This window comes from Xenopus laevis, chromosome 3S (assembly GCF_017654675.1).
Source record: "Xenopus laevis strain J_2021 chromosome 3S, Xenopus_laevis_v10.1, whole genome shotgun sequence".
Taxonomy (NCBI): domain Eukaryota; kingdom Metazoa; phylum Chordata; class Amphibia; order Anura; family Pipidae; genus Xenopus; species Xenopus laevis.
In genome coordinates, this window is record NC_054376.1 from 126,785,102 (window position 1) to 126,804,093 (window position 18,992).

General features: G+C 38.9%; 1 protein-coding gene across 1 annotated transcript; it reads left to right on the top strand.

Moving 5' to 3' along the window:
• The first annotated feature begins 4,708 nt into the window (after positions 1 to 4,708).
• On the top strand, positions 4,709 to 17,014 carry LOC108703411 (mucin-17-like). Its single transcript, XM_018239540.2, has 12 exons — positions 4,709 to 4,806; positions 8,761 to 9,567; positions 9,962 to 10,066; positions 10,581 to 10,696; positions 10,988 to 11,046; positions 11,186 to 11,307; positions 11,869 to 11,928; positions 12,415 to 12,583; positions 13,610 to 13,777; positions 14,668 to 14,762; positions 15,324 to 15,394; positions 16,450 to 17,014. Exons 1-12 carry the CDS (start codon positions 4,752 to 4,754, stop codon positions 16,489 to 16,491), a joined length of 1,869 nt encoding a protein of 622 aa, XP_018095029.2. The 5' UTR covers positions 4,709 to 4,751; the 3' UTR covers positions 16,492 to 17,014.
• Positions 17,015 to 18,992: the final 1,978 nt, after the last annotated feature.

The window sequence follows — 18,992 nt, forward strand, 5'->3', positions numbered from 1 at the left end:
CCAAGGCATTATTTCTTGCTTGTGTGGCTCCCCAACATTTTTAGTTTTAAGTGGGACTCATAGGTAGCAAAAGTTTGGGGACCCCTATGTCATACATGTAATATATTTCTGGGCTTCAAGGGAACGTGATTGTGCATTTAAATTAAACGTCCAATAAACCCAATAGACTGGGTCTGCTTTCAATAAGGACTATTTAAAACTTAGTTTGGATCAAGTACAAGCTACTGTTTTATTATTATAGAGAAAAAGGAAATACTTTTTAAAGATTTTGATTAATAACATGGAGTCTATGGGAGTCGGCCATCGCCTAATTCGGAACTTTCTGGAAAACAGTTTTCCGAATAAAGGATCCCATACATGTAGCTGAGATGCTAGAAAGGGTCTAGGTGGTTTTCATGGAGTAGATGTATTTACACATTATGAATTTTTCCAAATGTATAATATTTGGAGGTCAAATTCCTGTCCTGCCCATCCACACCACACGCATTGATAAACCTATGTATGTGGAGCATACAATTATTTAGAAGACACTATTCATTCATATTTATGGTGTTTTATCTTGGAACCCAAGCGCATGTGGGTGAAGATATTGTAAAGTGCAAATTTTGGGGAAAAGATCAGAAACATCAAGAAAAAAGCTCAGTTATCAAAGTTTTTTGAATGGAAAGACATGTTTACCTATTTTGAATTTGTCAAAATGTATACTTTCCAAAAATATTTGGAAAATATAAAAATATAGGCATCAGGCTTCATTTTCAGCTACCACAAAAAAATGGACTGTTTCCAGGCCATGGCCCTACATGTAAATGCGACTCATATCAAAGTGTTCAGAAGACCTATGGCGTTTCTATTTATGATGTTTTATCTTAATACTTAAGGACACGCGGGAGATAAGAAGCTGTAAAAACAAATATTAGGCAACTTTCAAAAACATCATAAAAATTGCTTTGTAGTGTGAAATATGAGCACATAAGGAGTTATTTACAAAAGGACAATAGTGTGCCAAATGCAAATAAAGGTTGCTCCCTCCCACCCCTACCTGATTGCTTGGGTGCTAGTGCTAGAGCACAAAGAGACACTCACTTAAAGGGGAAGGAAACCTAGTTGGCGCAAAAACCCTCCCCCCTCCCGTGTGTTGCCCACCCTCCCTCCTCCCCCCTGGCCTACCCGTCCTGCTGAGCAAATGCCCCTAACTTGTTACTTACCCTTCTGCGCAGGTCCAGTCCAGGGAGTTCACAGATGACATCTTCTTCCACGCGATCTTCTTCCTGCTTTGACCGGCGCATGCACAGTAGGAGCATTTCGCCGGTACGATCTACTGCGCATGCTTCGTGACTTTTGGTACATGTGCTGTAGATCCGTACCGGCGAAATGATCCTACTGCGCATGCGCCAAAACGCCGTTCAAAGCAGGAAGAAGATCACGTGGAGAAGATGTCGTCTGTGAACTCCCTGGACTGGACCTGCGCAGAAGGGTAAGTAACAAGTTAGGGGCATTTGCCCAGCAGGACGGGTAGGCCAGGGGGGAGGAGGGAGGGTGGGCAACACACGGGAGGGGGGGGAGGGGTTTTGCGCCAACTAGGTTTCCTTCCCCTTTAAGAAGAGACCCAGGGAATGGTTTAAGCTCCCCATAGACGCGACGATTCTTCTTGCTGAACAACCGATTTTAGGGAAGTCCGACCAATCCTTCGAAATTATCTTGCGGTTAGTGGGATTTGAACGATCGTACATCTTATGATTTTTCGGCCGACATCTGTCAGGAAGTTGATCGGCCAGGTCAAAAAATCTTTGTCGTTCCCAGTGCAATGTATCTATGTTTGCGGGGCCAAGCAGGCAGCTCCCCTTTGTTTTCCTGGCAAATTGGTCTTTTTAGTTGATGGTCAATTCGTACAATTGTTCTGAGAAGATCGTGGACTCACGATCAGGATCTGATCTTTTAAAAATCTCAACATCTATGGCCAGATTAAAAGCCCAGCACTCAGTACATAGAGCAGCATCGGGGCACAAGCGACGGCAGGCACTGACACTGATCTCTACATTTTTTTAGAAAAATTCAAAAAAAAAATCAGTTATGTTAATTCACAAGTAAAAATGGAGGGGGTTATTTATTAAAGTTCGAATTAAAAAGTTTTTTTTCTTATAAAATCCAAATTTTTAGTGGGAAAATCATAAATTTTTCAAGATTTATTATACCCCGAGGATAGAAAAAGTCAAAATCTGAAAATCCTTCATCTGAGACCGGCCAAGGTTGTATATAAGTCAATGGGAGAGGTCCCTATACTATTTGGAAGATTCTGTGGTCTGTGCTGGATTTAGCCCAAAAATCAGACTATTTGGGGCTTTTCGGGCAAAAATCTGAAAAATTCTGATTTTTTTGGGAAAAATCTAGCGATATAGGAAAAAATCGTATGATTCATATTTTCACTTGATTTTATCGAGTTTGTCCCCAATCTAATTAAATCGTGCTTTTTTAATAATAAATAAGATCCAATCACGGATTCTAGTTTGGTCAGACTTTTTTTTATTTAAATACGGATTTTGATAAATAAGGCACTTAATTGCCTCGAAAATCACATTATTCAACTCAATTACAATATTACCCTTTTAAAATAACTTTAGTTATACAGCAGTTATTAAATAGCTTGTATGTTGAAAACATACCTCCAGTTTAATAAAATAGAAGCTCACCAGGTTAATTTTCCAGATCTAAGACATCTTAGAAATTTGAGTTTGGAAAACTTGAAATGGCAAATATATCTGAATTGGCAATTTTTGCCAAGCTTTTCTACAATTGGATCGAAAGTTAGAATTTGAGTATTTTTTGAGAATTAATAAATCTATCACTGTGCTGTTTTTGCAGCACCTGAAATACAAGTTATATGCACAAAGATGATTTTGGGGAATTTAAAGGATAAGTAAACCTTTCAAAGAAGTGAATATAAAATTGATGAGGGGGCTATTTCCCTTAATATCTTGGAATAAAAAGAAAATAAATAATGAATGTAAATTACAAAAGTGCTTAGGATACCCCCCTCATGAATTTTACATTCATTTATTTTATACGGTTTACTTATCCTTTAAATGCCAGATAATTCTTTTCATATTTGGCATTACATTGTTTAGAAGATCTCCAGCATTAATATTATTTTTGTGCCGGAGACCATGTGGGATACAAAATGTTGTAAAATGCAAGTTTTAATTTGATTTGCATGGGTAAGATTACAAATTCATCACACTGTACATATATATTTTCTGGGGTCAACTTATTCCTAGGGGCATTTTTGCCAATGTCATTAAAAGTATACTTATTTCTGCTGTCGTTTTTTTTTAAAACATTCTATGTTGTACTGTTGGGGGTTTTTGAACAATTAACTGTAAATTTTTGGCATTGGCACATTTGGAAGAAGTTAAACTTGTATGTACAAAAACCCTGAATCTGGAAAAATTATTGCGTTAAATCCCAGAAAAAAACAACTTTACAGAAACAAAAATGACATTGTTCCATTTATTTTCATAATGATCTCACTGGCACTGCAAAATTTGCAAAACTATTTTCCCCTTGTTCCATACAAGAGGTACAGCTATGCAGTTTTGGGGGGGGGGGTTGTTTTGTTATAGTGAACATACACATTTATCTCTTATATTCATATTTTTTGATACACAGATACACATAAATATAAAAAAAAACCTGTATCAGTAACGCCTTTTTATTTCTAGTTCCTATCAAGTTGCTTTGATTTAAAGGGATACTGTCATGGGGAAAAAAATTTTTTCAAAATGAATCAGTTAATAGTGCTGCTCCAGCAGAATTCTCCACTGAAATCCATTTCTCAAAAGAGTAAACAGATTTTTTTAAATTCAATTTTGAAATCTGACATGGGGCTAGACATATTGTCAATTTCCCAGCTGCCCCAAGTCATGTGACTTGTGCTCTGATAAACTTCAATCACTCTTTACTGCTGTACTGCAAGTTGGAGTGATATCACCCCCCTCCCTTTTCCCCCCAGCAGCCAAACAAAAGAACAATTGGAAGGTAACCAGATAACAGCAGCTCCCTAACATAAGATAACAGCTGCCTGGTAAATCTAAGAACAACACTCAATAGTAAAAACCCATGTCCCACTGAGACACATTCAGTTACATTGAGAAGGAAAAACAGCAGCCTGCCAGAAAGCATTTCTCTCCTAAAGTGTAGGCACAAGTCACATGACTGGGTGCAGCTGGGAAATTGACAATATGTCTAGCCCCATGTCAGATTTCAAAATTAAATATAAAAAAAATCTGTTTGCTCTTTTGAGAAATGGATTTCAGTGCAGAATTCTGCTGGAGTAGCACTATTAACTGATGCGTTTTGAAAAAAACAAGTTTTCCGATGACAGGATCCCTTTAAGGCGTGAGATAAGCACCAGTGACCTTTGCATCCTATAAAGTTCTTGTGTCCGAGTGTTATTGTTCTAACTCACTCCGGTGTCATATCTTGTCCAGTTACCTATTCCTTTCCCCCCTCCTTTATCTTTCCAGCTGCCTTTGTGTCACACCCAGTGATATATATTAGTTCCTCTGCACCCTATGAGCATTAGTTCAATAGCAAGACAGGGGAGAAGATACCATCTCTGGCAGAGGACAAGTAGCAGAACTTGTGTGCGTCTTTGGATTTAACCTTTAATAATTGCCTGGGATTCTAGGAACCTACAAAAAAATAACAAGGATCACATTTTGCTGGAGTTTGGGAAACACTGGAATATCTATAAAATGGAGTTGCTTTGGAGCTCTCTCCTGGTGCTTCTCCTTTCTCATCATATGGCAGGTGAGCAAAGTACCTTTATAATATTGTATTAAACCCTCAGTTACCCATGACCCATACTGTCCAGTCTGTCTGATTTTAGGGTTTTGTTGGAAACCTTTATGGTCCTTGATCATCATTAACCTGTTCTTTGTTTAGTTCAGAGAATCAACAATTTTTAGGGTTCATTACCCATTCTATTAGCACACAGTCACCGTCATCCTTTAACCCCCAAATAATGGAACAAACTTTGTGATATATAAGCCTCAAAAAAAATTGTCCAAATCTATGGAATCAATTTAAGAGCAAATTTGATTAACAATCTTATTTATTAGTCTTTTTTGAGGGGCTTCTTGGGTGCATTCTTCATGTTCTTCATGTTCGTTAAGGGTGTATATGCTGTCTTCGTTAAAGATATACTGAACAATAGTGAACCCGACCATAACCCGCCCCCCTCTCAATCCTCACCCGGCCCACTGCTGCCCCTCTATTTATAGGCCCGCGCCTGCCCCACAGTGATGTCACAATTTAATTGGATTGGGGGAAAACTTGATAAAATTGAGTGAAATCATTACATATTTTCAAAGGTTTTTCCTGAATCGTACAGTTTTTTCAGGCTTTTTCCAGAAAAGCCAGATTTTTTCAGATTTTTGCCCAAAAAGCCCAAAATAGTTGTATTTTTGGGCTATTTCCAGCACAGACCACAGAAACTTGCAAATAGGATATGGACCCCTCCCATTGACTTATATACAACTTTGGCAGGTCTGAAATGCCGGATTTTTTGGATTCAGTCTTTTTGCATCCTCGTGCTCAAATAAATCCTGAAAATTTTGAGCTAAAAAAAAAACCTCAAAAAATTTGAATTTTGTCCCAAAAAGCCAGAACGGAGTTTAGTAGATAACCCCCTTGGAGTCTGGGAGACTGATCCGAATGGAAGGACCATTGCAATATCAAGTAGATGTGAATTGCAAGTACAGAAAAAAGTTAATTTTGCAGGCATAGGAAAGCGACCAATCACAAAAGTGGAAACAATGAATTTAAAGTTGAATCAGTTTGATGTGCACCTTGGTGGTAACCTTGGCTGATGTCTATTGAAAGACTATGGTATTTAATTAATCAGCCCTCACTAGATACCTTCTTGAGTGGATCTCTCAAGGCAATACATTTACAAACCCTGACATTAAGATCTTTCAAGAACCCTTTTTTGATACATTATCTGTTTTGCATAGCAAATGGGGTAATGTTCCTTATGACTTTAAGAGGAATCCTATCTATTGTGATTCTATATTTGTGTGGAAACATTTATTCACTCGACATATAGCTATACAGTAACCCCATACATGCCAGCCAAACTCTTACTTAAACCTTCAGATTATCAAAAATCTGATACTTTTATATTTTCAATTAAGAGAAAGTCACTGGTTTCGGTAAAAGATATATTTGATCCGCTTAAGAAAACCTTAATGCCCTGGTCAAAACTCAAAGAACAATACAAGCTTCAAGATTCTGATAGATACTATTATTAAGAGTGTCAATGCGGTCTTTCCCCTCTACGTAAAAATAAAAACCTGGTTTTAGCTGAAAATAAACTTGCAGACGATTTGGTGTTTTTGGAATTCCCTGGTTTGATCTCTATTAGTTCTCTTTCTAAAAAATTTTGGAATGTCTATAATACGGATCCGCGTCCGTTATCGAAACCTTCCACTAAATAGTCTGAATTTTTACTTTGTCAACTAACTCCCTCAGATTTGGTAAAATCTATTAGGGATTACAATTAGGGATTACAATAAAATGAATTTTAGCAGAAAGTTGGAGGATACAGCACTTTAAACTTACTCATCTAGGCTATGGAAAATTGTTTTCAAAAACTTCCTCTGACAGCCCTATTTCATACTGTCCTAAATGCAACGAGACTAATGTGTCACTTTTCCATTACCTATGGTCCTGTCCAAAGATAAATCTATAATGGAGAGAAATCTTTGGGTTTTTGAGTTATATATTGAAGATAATTATTCAATTATCTCCGTGCTTTGTTTTTTTGCATCTAGGTGATGTTGAGTTTTTTTTTTGATTCCTAACTCAAATTTTATTTCCCATGAAAATAAATTATTGACAGTTTTTTTTCTAGCTGCTTCCAAGAAAGCTTTATTCAGTGTCGGACTGGGGCACCAGGGGCCCACCCAAAAATCTTAGACCAGGGGCCCACCAAAAGCCTTTAGATCAGGGGCACACTCTCAGTACTATTATTCTTCCTCTCCTCACTCAACCTCTATTCCCCTCGTCTCTTTTCTTTACATATTATAAGCTTTTATTCAATCTATTTAGTCTCTTTGTTCTCATAGAAATAGGTAATGGCCATGAAATACTGTAGGCCAAATGTTTTGAAGCAGGAGGGCCCACTGACACCTGGGCCCACCGGGAGTTTTCCTGGTATCCCTGTGGGCCAGTCCGACACTGGCTTTATTTAATTCTCAGTTACAAAGTGAACCCCCCTCGTTGGCAGATGCTATTTCTTTTATGAACCAACTTAGTTGGCAAGAAGCCTTATTAACCAAAACCAAAGGAAATAATTCCATAGACTCTTATTGATTTGGTCTCCTTATCTTGAAGGTTGTAACTCTAATACAGGTGAACAAATAGGACGGTTTCTCCAATTGTAAGATGTGCTTTCCGACATTCCAGTCGACGAATGGTCATCTTTCTTTCTTTCTTTTCTTTCTTTTCTTTCTTTCTTTCTTTCTTTCTTTCTTTCTTTCTTTCTTTCTTTCTTTCTTTCTTTCTTTCTTTCTTTCTTTCTTTCTTTCTTTCTTTCTTTCTTTCTTTGACTATTACCAGGTTCTTCCTGGGGGGACTTCCATTTTTGAAATGTTTCCTGGCATTCAGGAATGAATAAGAATCTCCCCTAGCAGAGTAATACTTGCCACCCCCGCTAACGAAGAAGACCAACTCCTGGGGTCCTTGATGTGTCTAAAAGTTGACTGTAACTCAATCTGCTTTCCAGAAATGCTCCCCAATGATGTACCTACCGAATTTATTTTTAAATTCTATTATTTTATTGGTTATAACTCAACAATTTCCATTAAGCATCAAATACCTTCCCATAAAATGGGGTTCTTTGCTACTTTATCACCAGGTATAAAGAAACAGCAAATCAAAAGACAATGTCTATATTTCTTCCATATAATATTCAGCACTGGTATTACTGAAATGTTGTTGTCACAACCGGCACCCGATACTAGAACAAATGCCAAGCACCCTGGTCTCGGCTCGGCTTCACCAGTAGTGTGACCACAGCTTACTTGGGTGCCACCTGGACTTAACGAGGGGTACAAGGCGAGATGTTCTGGCTGGCGAAAGGGCACGGCAGTTAGCAGAGTCTTTTGGGCCGAAGGTCACGGTACAAATGGAGCAGGCAAGAGAATCGTCAGACAAGCAGAGTCGAGGCAGGCAGATATCAGAATCGTCAGGCAGGCAAGGGTCAAACCGGGTTGTCAATCAAGGGGTTAAGCAGGAAGAGTTGTCGTAGGCAGGCAAGGGTCAGGATACAGATTTCAGAATAGTCAGGATACAGGCAAGGTCAAACACGGATAATCAGACAGACGAGATTCAGAACAGATGCACAAGGCTCAGGAAACCACTAGAAACAAGTTCTATCACGGGCACTGGCTGGGGGTCAGAATGGGCTTTAAATACTTTCAAAATTGGTGCCAAAAGGAGCGTCAAAACGCGCTGACGCAATCACGCCAGCGCGCCTGTACCTTTAAGAGGCGCGCAGGCGCGCCACGCGCGCCCTAGAATAATCAAGATGGCGCCGGACCAGGAGCGCGGCGGCGTGGCGCCCATCCACGCCGCCACACCCCAGGTGATTTTATTACAGTTGTGTTAACATGTCTAGCCACTTAGCAGCCTATAAATTCTCTTCACCATTTCTTCTTGATGGAATCACTCCAATCATATAATTAAATGTTTTTATTTCAGAAGGTCAATCCATTACCATTTCATCAGAGATTACTCAATCTGAAACAGACATAAAATCAAGCTCTTTGGAAATAAGCCCTGGTGTAGCAATCACAGAGGACACAACTGTCATTTATGCAACAATCACAAAGGACACAACAGTCACTGATGCAACGATCACAGAGGACACAACAGCCACCGATGCAACAATCACAGAGGACACAACAGCCACCGATGCAACAATCACAGAGGACACAACAGCCACCGATGCAACAATCCCAGTGGATACAACAGCCACCGATGCAACAATCCCAGTGGATACAACCACCACTGATGCAACGATCACAGAGAATACAAACGCCACTGATGCAGCGATCACAGAGAACACAACCACCACTGATGCAGCGATCACAGAGAACACAACCACCACTGATGCAGCAATCACAGAGAACACAACCACCACTGATGCAGCAATCACAGAGAACACAACCACCACTGATGCAGCAATCACAGAGAACACAACCACCACTGATGCAACAATCACAAAGGACACAACGGCCACTGATGCAGCAATCACAGAGGACACATCCACCCCTACTGTAACAACCACAGAGGACACATCGTCCCCTGGTGTAACAACCTCAAATGTCACATCCAGCCCTGATGTAACAACCCCAAGGCACACATCAACTAGAATAACAACAGATGGAGAATCTACATCTACGAAAACAATAACTTGTTTTGCATCCAGCCCTTCCACAAGTACAAGTGTTGCTCTTAGCTCTCATACAACAGCCAGCAGTCCTACTACTTCATCTTCAATACCAGGTGAGACTTCTTTACATTCCCCATTAAATTAATAGAATTTCTTTGCCAGACCCTTGTAAATGACATCTTTGGCAGGAATGACGATTCTAGAAGGAAATGCGTAGATATATCCTACCATAGTATACAATATCCAGGCATGATAAAACATTCTCATGGTAACCAATTGTATGACCATTAGCATTGGTAATGTAATTAGCAAGATCTCTGTAGTGATCTTTTTTTTATTATTAATTTTTAATCTTGAGTTGATAAATTATATTATGAATGCCAAGTCTATTATTTTATAATGCCCAATTATAATTGACTCTACCAAATATAATTCCCTTGGACTTCTATGAAACTCAAGTGGGTAAGTGATTTTTTTCTTCTATCTTCATTCTGTTTCTATCTTTAGTGGGTGATTGTGAAAATGGAGGCAATTTCGAAGGAGGAAAATGCGTGTGTAAACCCAACTTCTATGGCAGGAAATGCGAATTTGTCATGAGTGAGATTAGACCAGGTATGTTGACAATACTGAGAGAAAAAAATAAGTTATGGTTTTCATTTACTTTCATTTATTTTGAAACCTAACTAAAAACTTTTTATTCAAAGAAAATAATGTGCTTCAAGGCTTTGGCGATCTTCAATGCAGTTGACGCAATTTTATATCCCCTTTCACCCCGTCAAAACTTGGTTTCAAAAGCAGCCTATGGAACCAAAATAAGTTTCAGTTCCACAAATTGCTTTCATTTAACGCAAGTTACTGAACCCTGCAGTACTGGGGATTGAGTGAAGACCACCACACTAGATAAATTATGGTGGTTGATGTTGAGTGAGATACGTCTCTCTTAGGACAATGTCCTGTGCACAAAACTTACCTGGAGCTGTTGAATATTCCATGACTAGACTCAAGTCTTAGTTTGTCATTGACTTGTTCACAAAATTAGATTTTTTCCCCATCAAGTGAACCATTAAAAACCACATTTTTTGAGAGTAATGACCACAACTCATTCGGCCTTTGCCTCTGCTTACAGAGATCATTACCAGTGTGGATGTCACAGTCACGGTGGAGAATGTACTGTATAATCAGGAGCTGAACGACACAAATTCTCAGCAATATAAGGAATTTGACAATCGGTTTCAGGATGCGGTAAGTTGTGTGCATTTTGTTGAGGCTAGTAGACTGCATGTTTTTTGGACAGGGTCCTCATACCTTCAAAACTTGGTTTCAAAAGCAACCTATGGAACCAAAACAAGTTTCAGATCCACAATTTGCTTTCATTTAAGTCAAGTTACTGAACCCTGTAGTGCTGGGAACGGAGTGCAGACCACCACACAAGAGCAGTGATCTCAACTGGCAGTTCTGAATTCTTACGCTTAGATTTATCAAGTAACTGTTGACTGATTCCATATCTTCCTTTCTTTTTGCCCATTTCTGCAGATGAGTAAGGTGTATGAGAAACTACCCAACTACCAACAGGTGGAAATCATTTCAATCAGGTGAGTCTTCAAAAAAAGGCCACAAGGTACATAATGAATATCATGGCATTATCATAGCTTTTCCTTCTTTTACTAATTGTTATGCCTTTGTACAGGTTATGTTATCTGTGAAATGTTATTTCCTCTCCTTTTTTTTCAGATCAGGAAGTATAATAGTTGAACATCGGGTCGTGTTGTTAACCTTTGTAGAAGACTATAACAGTTCCTTAGTCCAAATGGAGACAATATTAAACACAACCAATTGCACAGACAGCACTGCAGGTGGGTATCAGTTGTGTAGAGAGGTGAATTGGTATCAAACACACAAAACAGGTGGAGAAGCACAAAATAGGCAAACCTAGGTATTACATACATGACAAACATGAATATGTTGAAAATGTGAATTAGCAAAGAACACGTGCTGTACAGGTGGGGAAGAATCTGTCTCCAGTGTAAACAACCCCAATTGGGCCAGTCTTTCCTCATAGCTAAGATTTTCCCTTTACCAGCTTAGTTGCCCTTCTCTGTACCCTCTCTAATACAATAATGTCCTGTTTGAGTGATGGAGACCAAAACTGTACGGCATATTCTAGACGGGACCTTACCAGTGCTCTATACAGTGGCAGAATAACCCCCTCCCTGAATCCATCAAATCTATACATGTAGGATGCAAGAAATAAAGAGTGTAGCAGAAGTGCCTCTGTAAAGCTAAGGGCCGCCAAGAGGACCCAACCAGCTGGTGGCTTTGCAGTCTGTCCCCATTTAAAAGTCTCTTTCATACTCACACAAACTATGATTTAAAGTCTATTGTCTCTAATATACATTGTTTTCTTTTCCTCACAGAGAAATTGTGCTTTAGACCAAACACTGCACAAGTGGTTCCAGCCGAGTTAAAAGTTCAAGGTAAGATCAACCTCAAAAATTTGGACGCAGGCACGAGTCAGCAAATGGTAGATAAGGCCATTCTACAGCCAAAAAGTCTACCCTTGTGGGTACAGAGAGAAGAGGGCTTAAGGTTAATGAGGGAAATTTGAAACCCCATCTTGATAACCAAAAGCAGAGAAGCATCATGCATTAGGCTCAACACTGTACAACACAACCTTTTTACATTGTAGAGACAGATGTTCCTCTGTAGCATTGCCCCATTGCAAGCCTTGTGGCCAACGCCATTTCAGGCATAACTTTGTAGATGGGTGATAGCATCACAAGATGTCATTGGAGTGGTGGGGTTTATATAATGAATCACCAGCCAGTGCCAGGGGATGTTTGGTGAAGATTTTCTCTGTACCTTTCTGAATAACCAGAACCTGCACCTTCTGTACTGTAGTCCTTAATAGAAATATTATATCTCTGCTCGGTGCATTAAGCTCTTGTGTTTTCTCATGACAGACGCCTGCTTAAATGATGCCACCCTCCCAGCTGAGGTGCGGAAATACTATGTCGTGAAGATGATTAAAGGAAAAGTGTTTTGTGTGTCCAAATGTAGTGAGAATAATGATTATTCTATCAACTGCAACAACGGGCAGTGCAGTGTCACACGCCAAGGACCACTTTGCTTGTAAGTGTAAACCAGCCATATTGGTCTCTCCTTTCACATTCTTTGTCTCATGTAATATAGACTCTACTCATGGATCCACTTCCTTGCTCCTCCCTCTTGTACCCATATAGTAAGCTTTCCTTTTCCCATGTAGACCTGCCCCTCTCATATACATAGAGCCTCCCGCGCACATATAAAGGCTTCCACTTCTCCCATATGTGATAACCATCCTCATGTAGTCTGTACCATCATGTATTAATGCTTAGGGGAGTCTATGCCCCCACTTGAGTCAGTTCCATTTTATCATAAATAATATTGCCCATCTCTGACATATGTAATGTCTACCCAGTCCAACATGTCCTCCCTTCATAACTGCACTCCTCGCTCCGTATATATGCAGTTTCTAGTGATAAGCTGAATTTTTCACCAAGTTTCACTGCAAAAATGACACTCGTAAACTAGAAACCCTAAGTGGGAGAAAAAATTTTTTGCCAGTCAAAAATTTGTCTTGCAATTTGTCGATCGTCAAAAAAAGTTAGTAGCCCATAGCCTTCCATGAATTTTGGTGAATTCTCACTGTTTCGTGAATTTTCAGCAAAGTCAGATTTGCCCATCACTAGGAGTTTCCTCCCTCACAAACATAAAGTCCTGTTTCTCACCAACCTAAAGTCTATCCTCTCTCACTTATAGTTACATCTCTCTTCCTCTTTTGATCTTCTACATTTTTAAGATGAAGGACACTTTTTCTCCAACATGTACCCCTTCTTTTGAAACCTATTTGCCTCTAACATCCCATACTTGCTGGACCAACCCTTTCTCAAATATAGACCTCTCCCTTTCACCCCAGTGTATTTCCCTCTCACGCCCATAGGCAGCCCCTCTCTGCACCACATGAGGTCCCCCTCTTCATACTCATGAATTTCCCTCCAACTCTACAAAATAACTGCCAATATCTCTCCTTTAACTGTCCATTGAGTTATTTCAAATGTACCTGCCTTTTCTGATCCCATCTGATGATTATTTGCACATCACTTTCTCTCTTTGTAGTTGCACCTCATCAGACCAGTTCTGGTTCACCGGAAACCACTGCCAGATGTCCATCAGCAAACCTGGGGTCTACTCTGGGGTTCCAATTGCCACGGCTGCACTGATCATTATCATTGTGACTTTGTCTATCTTCCTGCACCGACGCAGAGGGGGTCCATCCAAAGAAAGGTAAATTAAATTATCTACATTAAAAGCAATTTCGAGAAGGCCAGTCGGTTACAAGTAGTGATACATCAAATTCTCTGCTTTGGGATTTGCATTAAAACGCTGATGATATATTTGCACAGTGTTGTAGTAAAAGCTCATAGTAAATCAATATAAAGATTATTCTGTACATCTGTTGAGTGTAAATGTATGGAACTGACATACTTTATTAGAACTAACTTTTCTCATCTGCATATTTGCATTGTAAATATTTAGAAACTTCAGGATGTTTGTTCTATGTTCCTAATAAACTATTAACCCATATTTTGCTGTCTAAAAGAAACAGAAATTGCAGCCCCATATTTCTTTCTTTCTTTCTTTCTTTCTTTCTTTCTTTCTTTCTTTCTTTCTTTCTTTCTTTCTTTCTTTCTTTCTCTCTCTCTCTTTCTTTCTTTCTTTCTTTCTTTCTCTATCTCTCTCTCTTTCTCTCTCGCTCTATCTATCTATCTATCTATCTATCTATCTATCTATCTATCATCTATCTATCTCTCTCTCTCTCTCTCTCTCTCTCTCTCTCTCTCTTTCTCTCTCGCTCTATCTATCTATCTATCTATCTATCTATCTATCTATCTATCTATCTATCATCTATCTCTCTCTCTCTCTCTTTTTATGTATGTCTATCTGTCTGTCTATATCTATCCATCCATCTATCTATACACAAATTTAAAGAGTAGGTGTGTGAATTAAGTGTGTGACAAATTTTATATATACAGTATATTTAGGGATTATGTTATTTACTATAGGTAGGAATAAAATGATTGAGTCTCTGTCTTGCTTTGTCTGATGTTAATATTCTCATATTATTTCTCTTCCTTTAACTGAATTGTCACCATCATGTTCTCCTTTCTCCACAGGTTGATAGATGCAGAACAGTGGTGGTATGAGGATGGCTTTGAAATGGACAACAATTTAGCAGGCTGGAACCCAGGGACTACCAATAATGCAGCTGGTAAGATATCTGCAGAGACATCCAAGGAGCCTAGTACAAGTTTATGATTAGGCCTGCAAGTCCATCAGAAAATGCAATAACCTACCCTATCATTTAGAAAAGTGCATGCTTTGGTGGCACTCCAGTGGCAGCACAGTTTATAGTACCACTATTTCTAAAGACAATTAATCTCTATGAGGACCATGCAAAGGGTCAGCCCCAATACTCTTCACATGCTGCATCCAGTGGAAGTCAAAGGGTCATCATAAATAAAGAGTATGAAGTAACTATTGCGTGTGGAGCACACTTCTAATGTGACTCACGGCACAATCCAGTATATATACAATACATATATACATAAAACTATAGGGGATATCTCTCTCTAAGTGAGTTTTGTGGTCTCAGTTAAAATTATTTTAATCATACAAAGAACCCTTAAGTTTTAATGCGACTTGTTGAAACCATCAACTGGTAGGATTATTCCATCTATGAACATATTGTATTTCCCACTCCTGTACCCAACCCTCACAGCAACTCTATTTTCTCCTTGACATTCATTTCATCCTTTCTGTTTTCTTTAAGGTTCACCAAGACTCAGTCCTCCACAAGATAATTTCCACCCAGTACTGTCGAATGTGGACACATGTTTGAAGGTACAAAAAACTGTAGGGGTTCTAAAGACAGCGGTAAAGTGAGGTAAAAAAAAGAATAAAAATAGGATAGAGCAAGGTTAAAATGAGATGAGACTTAGGGTTTAGACACATAGAGCTACTAGTAGCAGCTACTTGTCATGGCTAAAAAACAGATAAGTGTGATAATTGGCTTTACTAAGAGACTACATTTGTTTAGCAGAGGCAATTCTCAGTATTGTCTATGGCAGGGTATTTTTTTTGGTATTTTGTAGCCACAAAAAGTAGCTGCTACTAGTAGTCACTTGCTGTGGCAACAGAATAGACAACACTGAGAATTGCCTCTACTAAAACTCATGTAGTGTCTTAGCAAAGCCAATTATCACTATTGTCTATTTTGTAGCTGTAGTAAGTAGCTGCTACTAGTAGTTATGTGAGTCTTCACTCTGAAAGTAATTGTAATCTCTTACCTGATACCCTGTGTTAGTTCTCCTGTTAGCAGAAACTGCACCTGCCTGGGGTTCTTCTTAGTGAGCATCAAAATAAGCTCCTGCTTTGAGGCCACTAAGAGCAACATCCAAAGGTTGGGGAGCAACATGTTGCCCATGAGCCACTGGTTGGGGATTACTGTCAATGCTTGATTTTATACTTGATCTTTACCACTCACTTGCAAGTTGTCCAAAATGTGGTAAATTAGTTGAGATACATAATCATGAACCATTGGTACTTTCTCAGGAACATTTATAGGCAACTTGAAAAACATGGAGACTTCTGCTTCATTTTGTGTACAAATATTCTTGCTGTGGCCAAGAACATCTTCCTTAGACGTCATCTCAAGGGTCTTCACAACATGAAACAGTAAAGCTAAAAGATATAGATGACTGAAAAAAGAGAAATCCATTTCTTAAGCAAGATTATGAATAATAACAAAATAATAAATAAAATGAAATGAAGAGAAAGTGAGTGAGAAAGAGGGAAATCAGATAAAAACACAATGAGAGGGGTAAAAGATGTTCATCAGCAGGTGAATGGAAGATGTCTTCTTAATTGAGTCTCGTCTCTTTTTCTGTGGTTTCCAGGTGAAGGTCCCCAGACCTGATGTAGTGTCAAATAACAGGTGAAGCTTCAGAATTTGGCAAGAATGGAAGCCCTTGAAGAACAAATGTCTCCACACAGCAAGCATATCAATAGAGTATATGTAGAGGAAAAAAAAGACTTGAAAGGAACCAACTCTCTATTATTATAACGTAATCAAAATCAAAGAGTGTTCATCTTGGCTAAGACTGTTGCTATGATGGAACCTATACAGTTCCTAGAAGTTCATGGACTCTAATGTTCTCAGCTGTCATTTAAAAGTCATATTCCAATGTGGAATATATACACGTATGCACTGCTGCACCAAGTGATACATTTAAGGACCAACAAAGTAGTATGGTCTGGGGACTGGTCTTGGGAAAGAAAGTTGTGACCAAGGGCTCCAATACTTACAAAGATAGTAAACGGTATGCAAGTTGACTACAATGTGTGCCTACAAGTCTAGTGTAACAAGGACAGGGCAAAAGCTAGCAAATGTATCACAAATATGCCTGTACTCAAGTATTCAAATTTGAGATTTATTCAGAAACATTTAATCTGTGAATATTTTGTAGAAAGAGGGCTAGCTTTATTGTTTATAACATTTGTTTTATTATGTATAAATATACATGTTACTATATACAATATTTTAATATCAAGACAAAGAAAATGGCACCTTATTAATGTTGTTCTTTGATTTGCTGGTATTGTATATATTTTGGTAAAAGCACAAAAATGTTTTGCTCAAACTATAGTTAGTATGTTAGTTCTTCGGTTACCTGAACATTTTTTGAGGGATAAATGTACTGTTAATATGAATGACTTTTGTTACAACAGCGCCACCTGCTGGTCAGTTTCGCACCAGTCTGACCACCAAGTAGTCAAGGAAGTTGTCAGGAGAAAGAAAGAGGCTGCTCTGATGTTCTTCTGCTTAGGAAAGATGTGAGAAAGGTTTCTAATTCTTTTCCTTAGCAGAAGAACATCAGAGCAGCCTCTTTCTTTCTCCTGACAACTTCCTTGACTACTTGGTGGTCAGACTGGTGGGAAACTGACCAGCAGGTGGCGCTGTTGTAACAAAATTCATTCATGTTAACAGCACATGTATATCTTAATATCTTGGAATCAAAAGAAAATAAATAATGCATGCACATTGCAAAACTTCTTAGAACAGCATCCTGATCAATTTTACATTCACTTATTTTAAAGGTTTACTTATCCTTTAAAGAGTTTTTTGATCACTATGCCACCATTGTATGATCTGAGGGCTGATTTGTGCCACACATTGTAAGATGTGCAATGTAGGTTCAATACGATCTAAAAAATGTTGTGACCTCTGACATTTCCTGGTTTGTGTATCAACAAAAAAAAACCTTATTATGCTGATGACAATCAATAACGAGTTGGTCACTGTAGACTGGATAAGTAGGTGTAGGTCCTCTAAAGCAAAATTATGAGTCACTTTGTGAGCATTGCCATCAGGGTTACTCTGGGTAGCTGGAGCCTATGTGCTAGGATTTTTATGTTTTCTAGTGAAAACTTTACAACAGAATATGAACATAATTTAGACTAACATTACAATTACATTAAACTCATACAGAACCCAAATTGCCCCCCCCACTGACCAAATATCTTGATGAAAAGAATGACAATAGGACAAAGACAGTATCAGTCTTATGAAGAGTCTATGCCTTTGCCATGAATTCCCAAGAGGGACAATGAAGAGGCAGAACTATATACGGCCAGTTGGTGCTCCTGGTGGCCTGAAGGAGTGGAATCCAATGCACTGAGTTTGGTATATCTGGAAAACTCCCAGTGCCACGTAAGAAGAACATCTAACCACAAACTTAAAACTCATAGAAAGCCTGGTAGGAGCACATTGGTACCTGGGCAATACCCCATTGGTAGTGAGCCAAATTGAAGTCAAGAATAACTGACATGCAAGCCAACCACAAGAAGGCCAGTGCTTTACACAAAAACAGGAATGAACTGCAGTGCAAGGAAGACTCGAATAATCAAAGTAAAAAACAACACCAGTAAGCTGAAAACACAGGCGGAAACTCAGGTCCATATGCAGGCATTAGGTCAGGGCAGGCAGCAAATAAGCAAAGTCCAAATAACAGGCCAATGACCAAAACCAGGGAGTCAGAATATGGAGGAACAAGGATAGTACAGGAGGAGCAGTACAGGATTCCCAGAGACAAGGACTTCAGGATAAATGAACTAGGAACTCAGATACAGCAGGTATAGTCACAATGGTTTACCCCATTCTTTTTAAAAGGCCCACCCATTGCCCTTCACTGTATTTTCTGCTATCCAATTTTCTCCACCCTCCTTTTTTTCACCTTAATTGCACCTGGGCCCTCAGAAGACACCAAGAAGTTTTCACACCCACGTCCACGAAGGAGATTGAGCAACCGTCCAACGGTAGTTACGCTACTGTGCTTTTTATCTCTTTCACTTCTGCTCTTTGTTTCTCTCCCAATAAATTCATATGTTTTACTATTATCTACCAGCATCTACACTTATTTTCTCCCTTTTCTCTTCTACT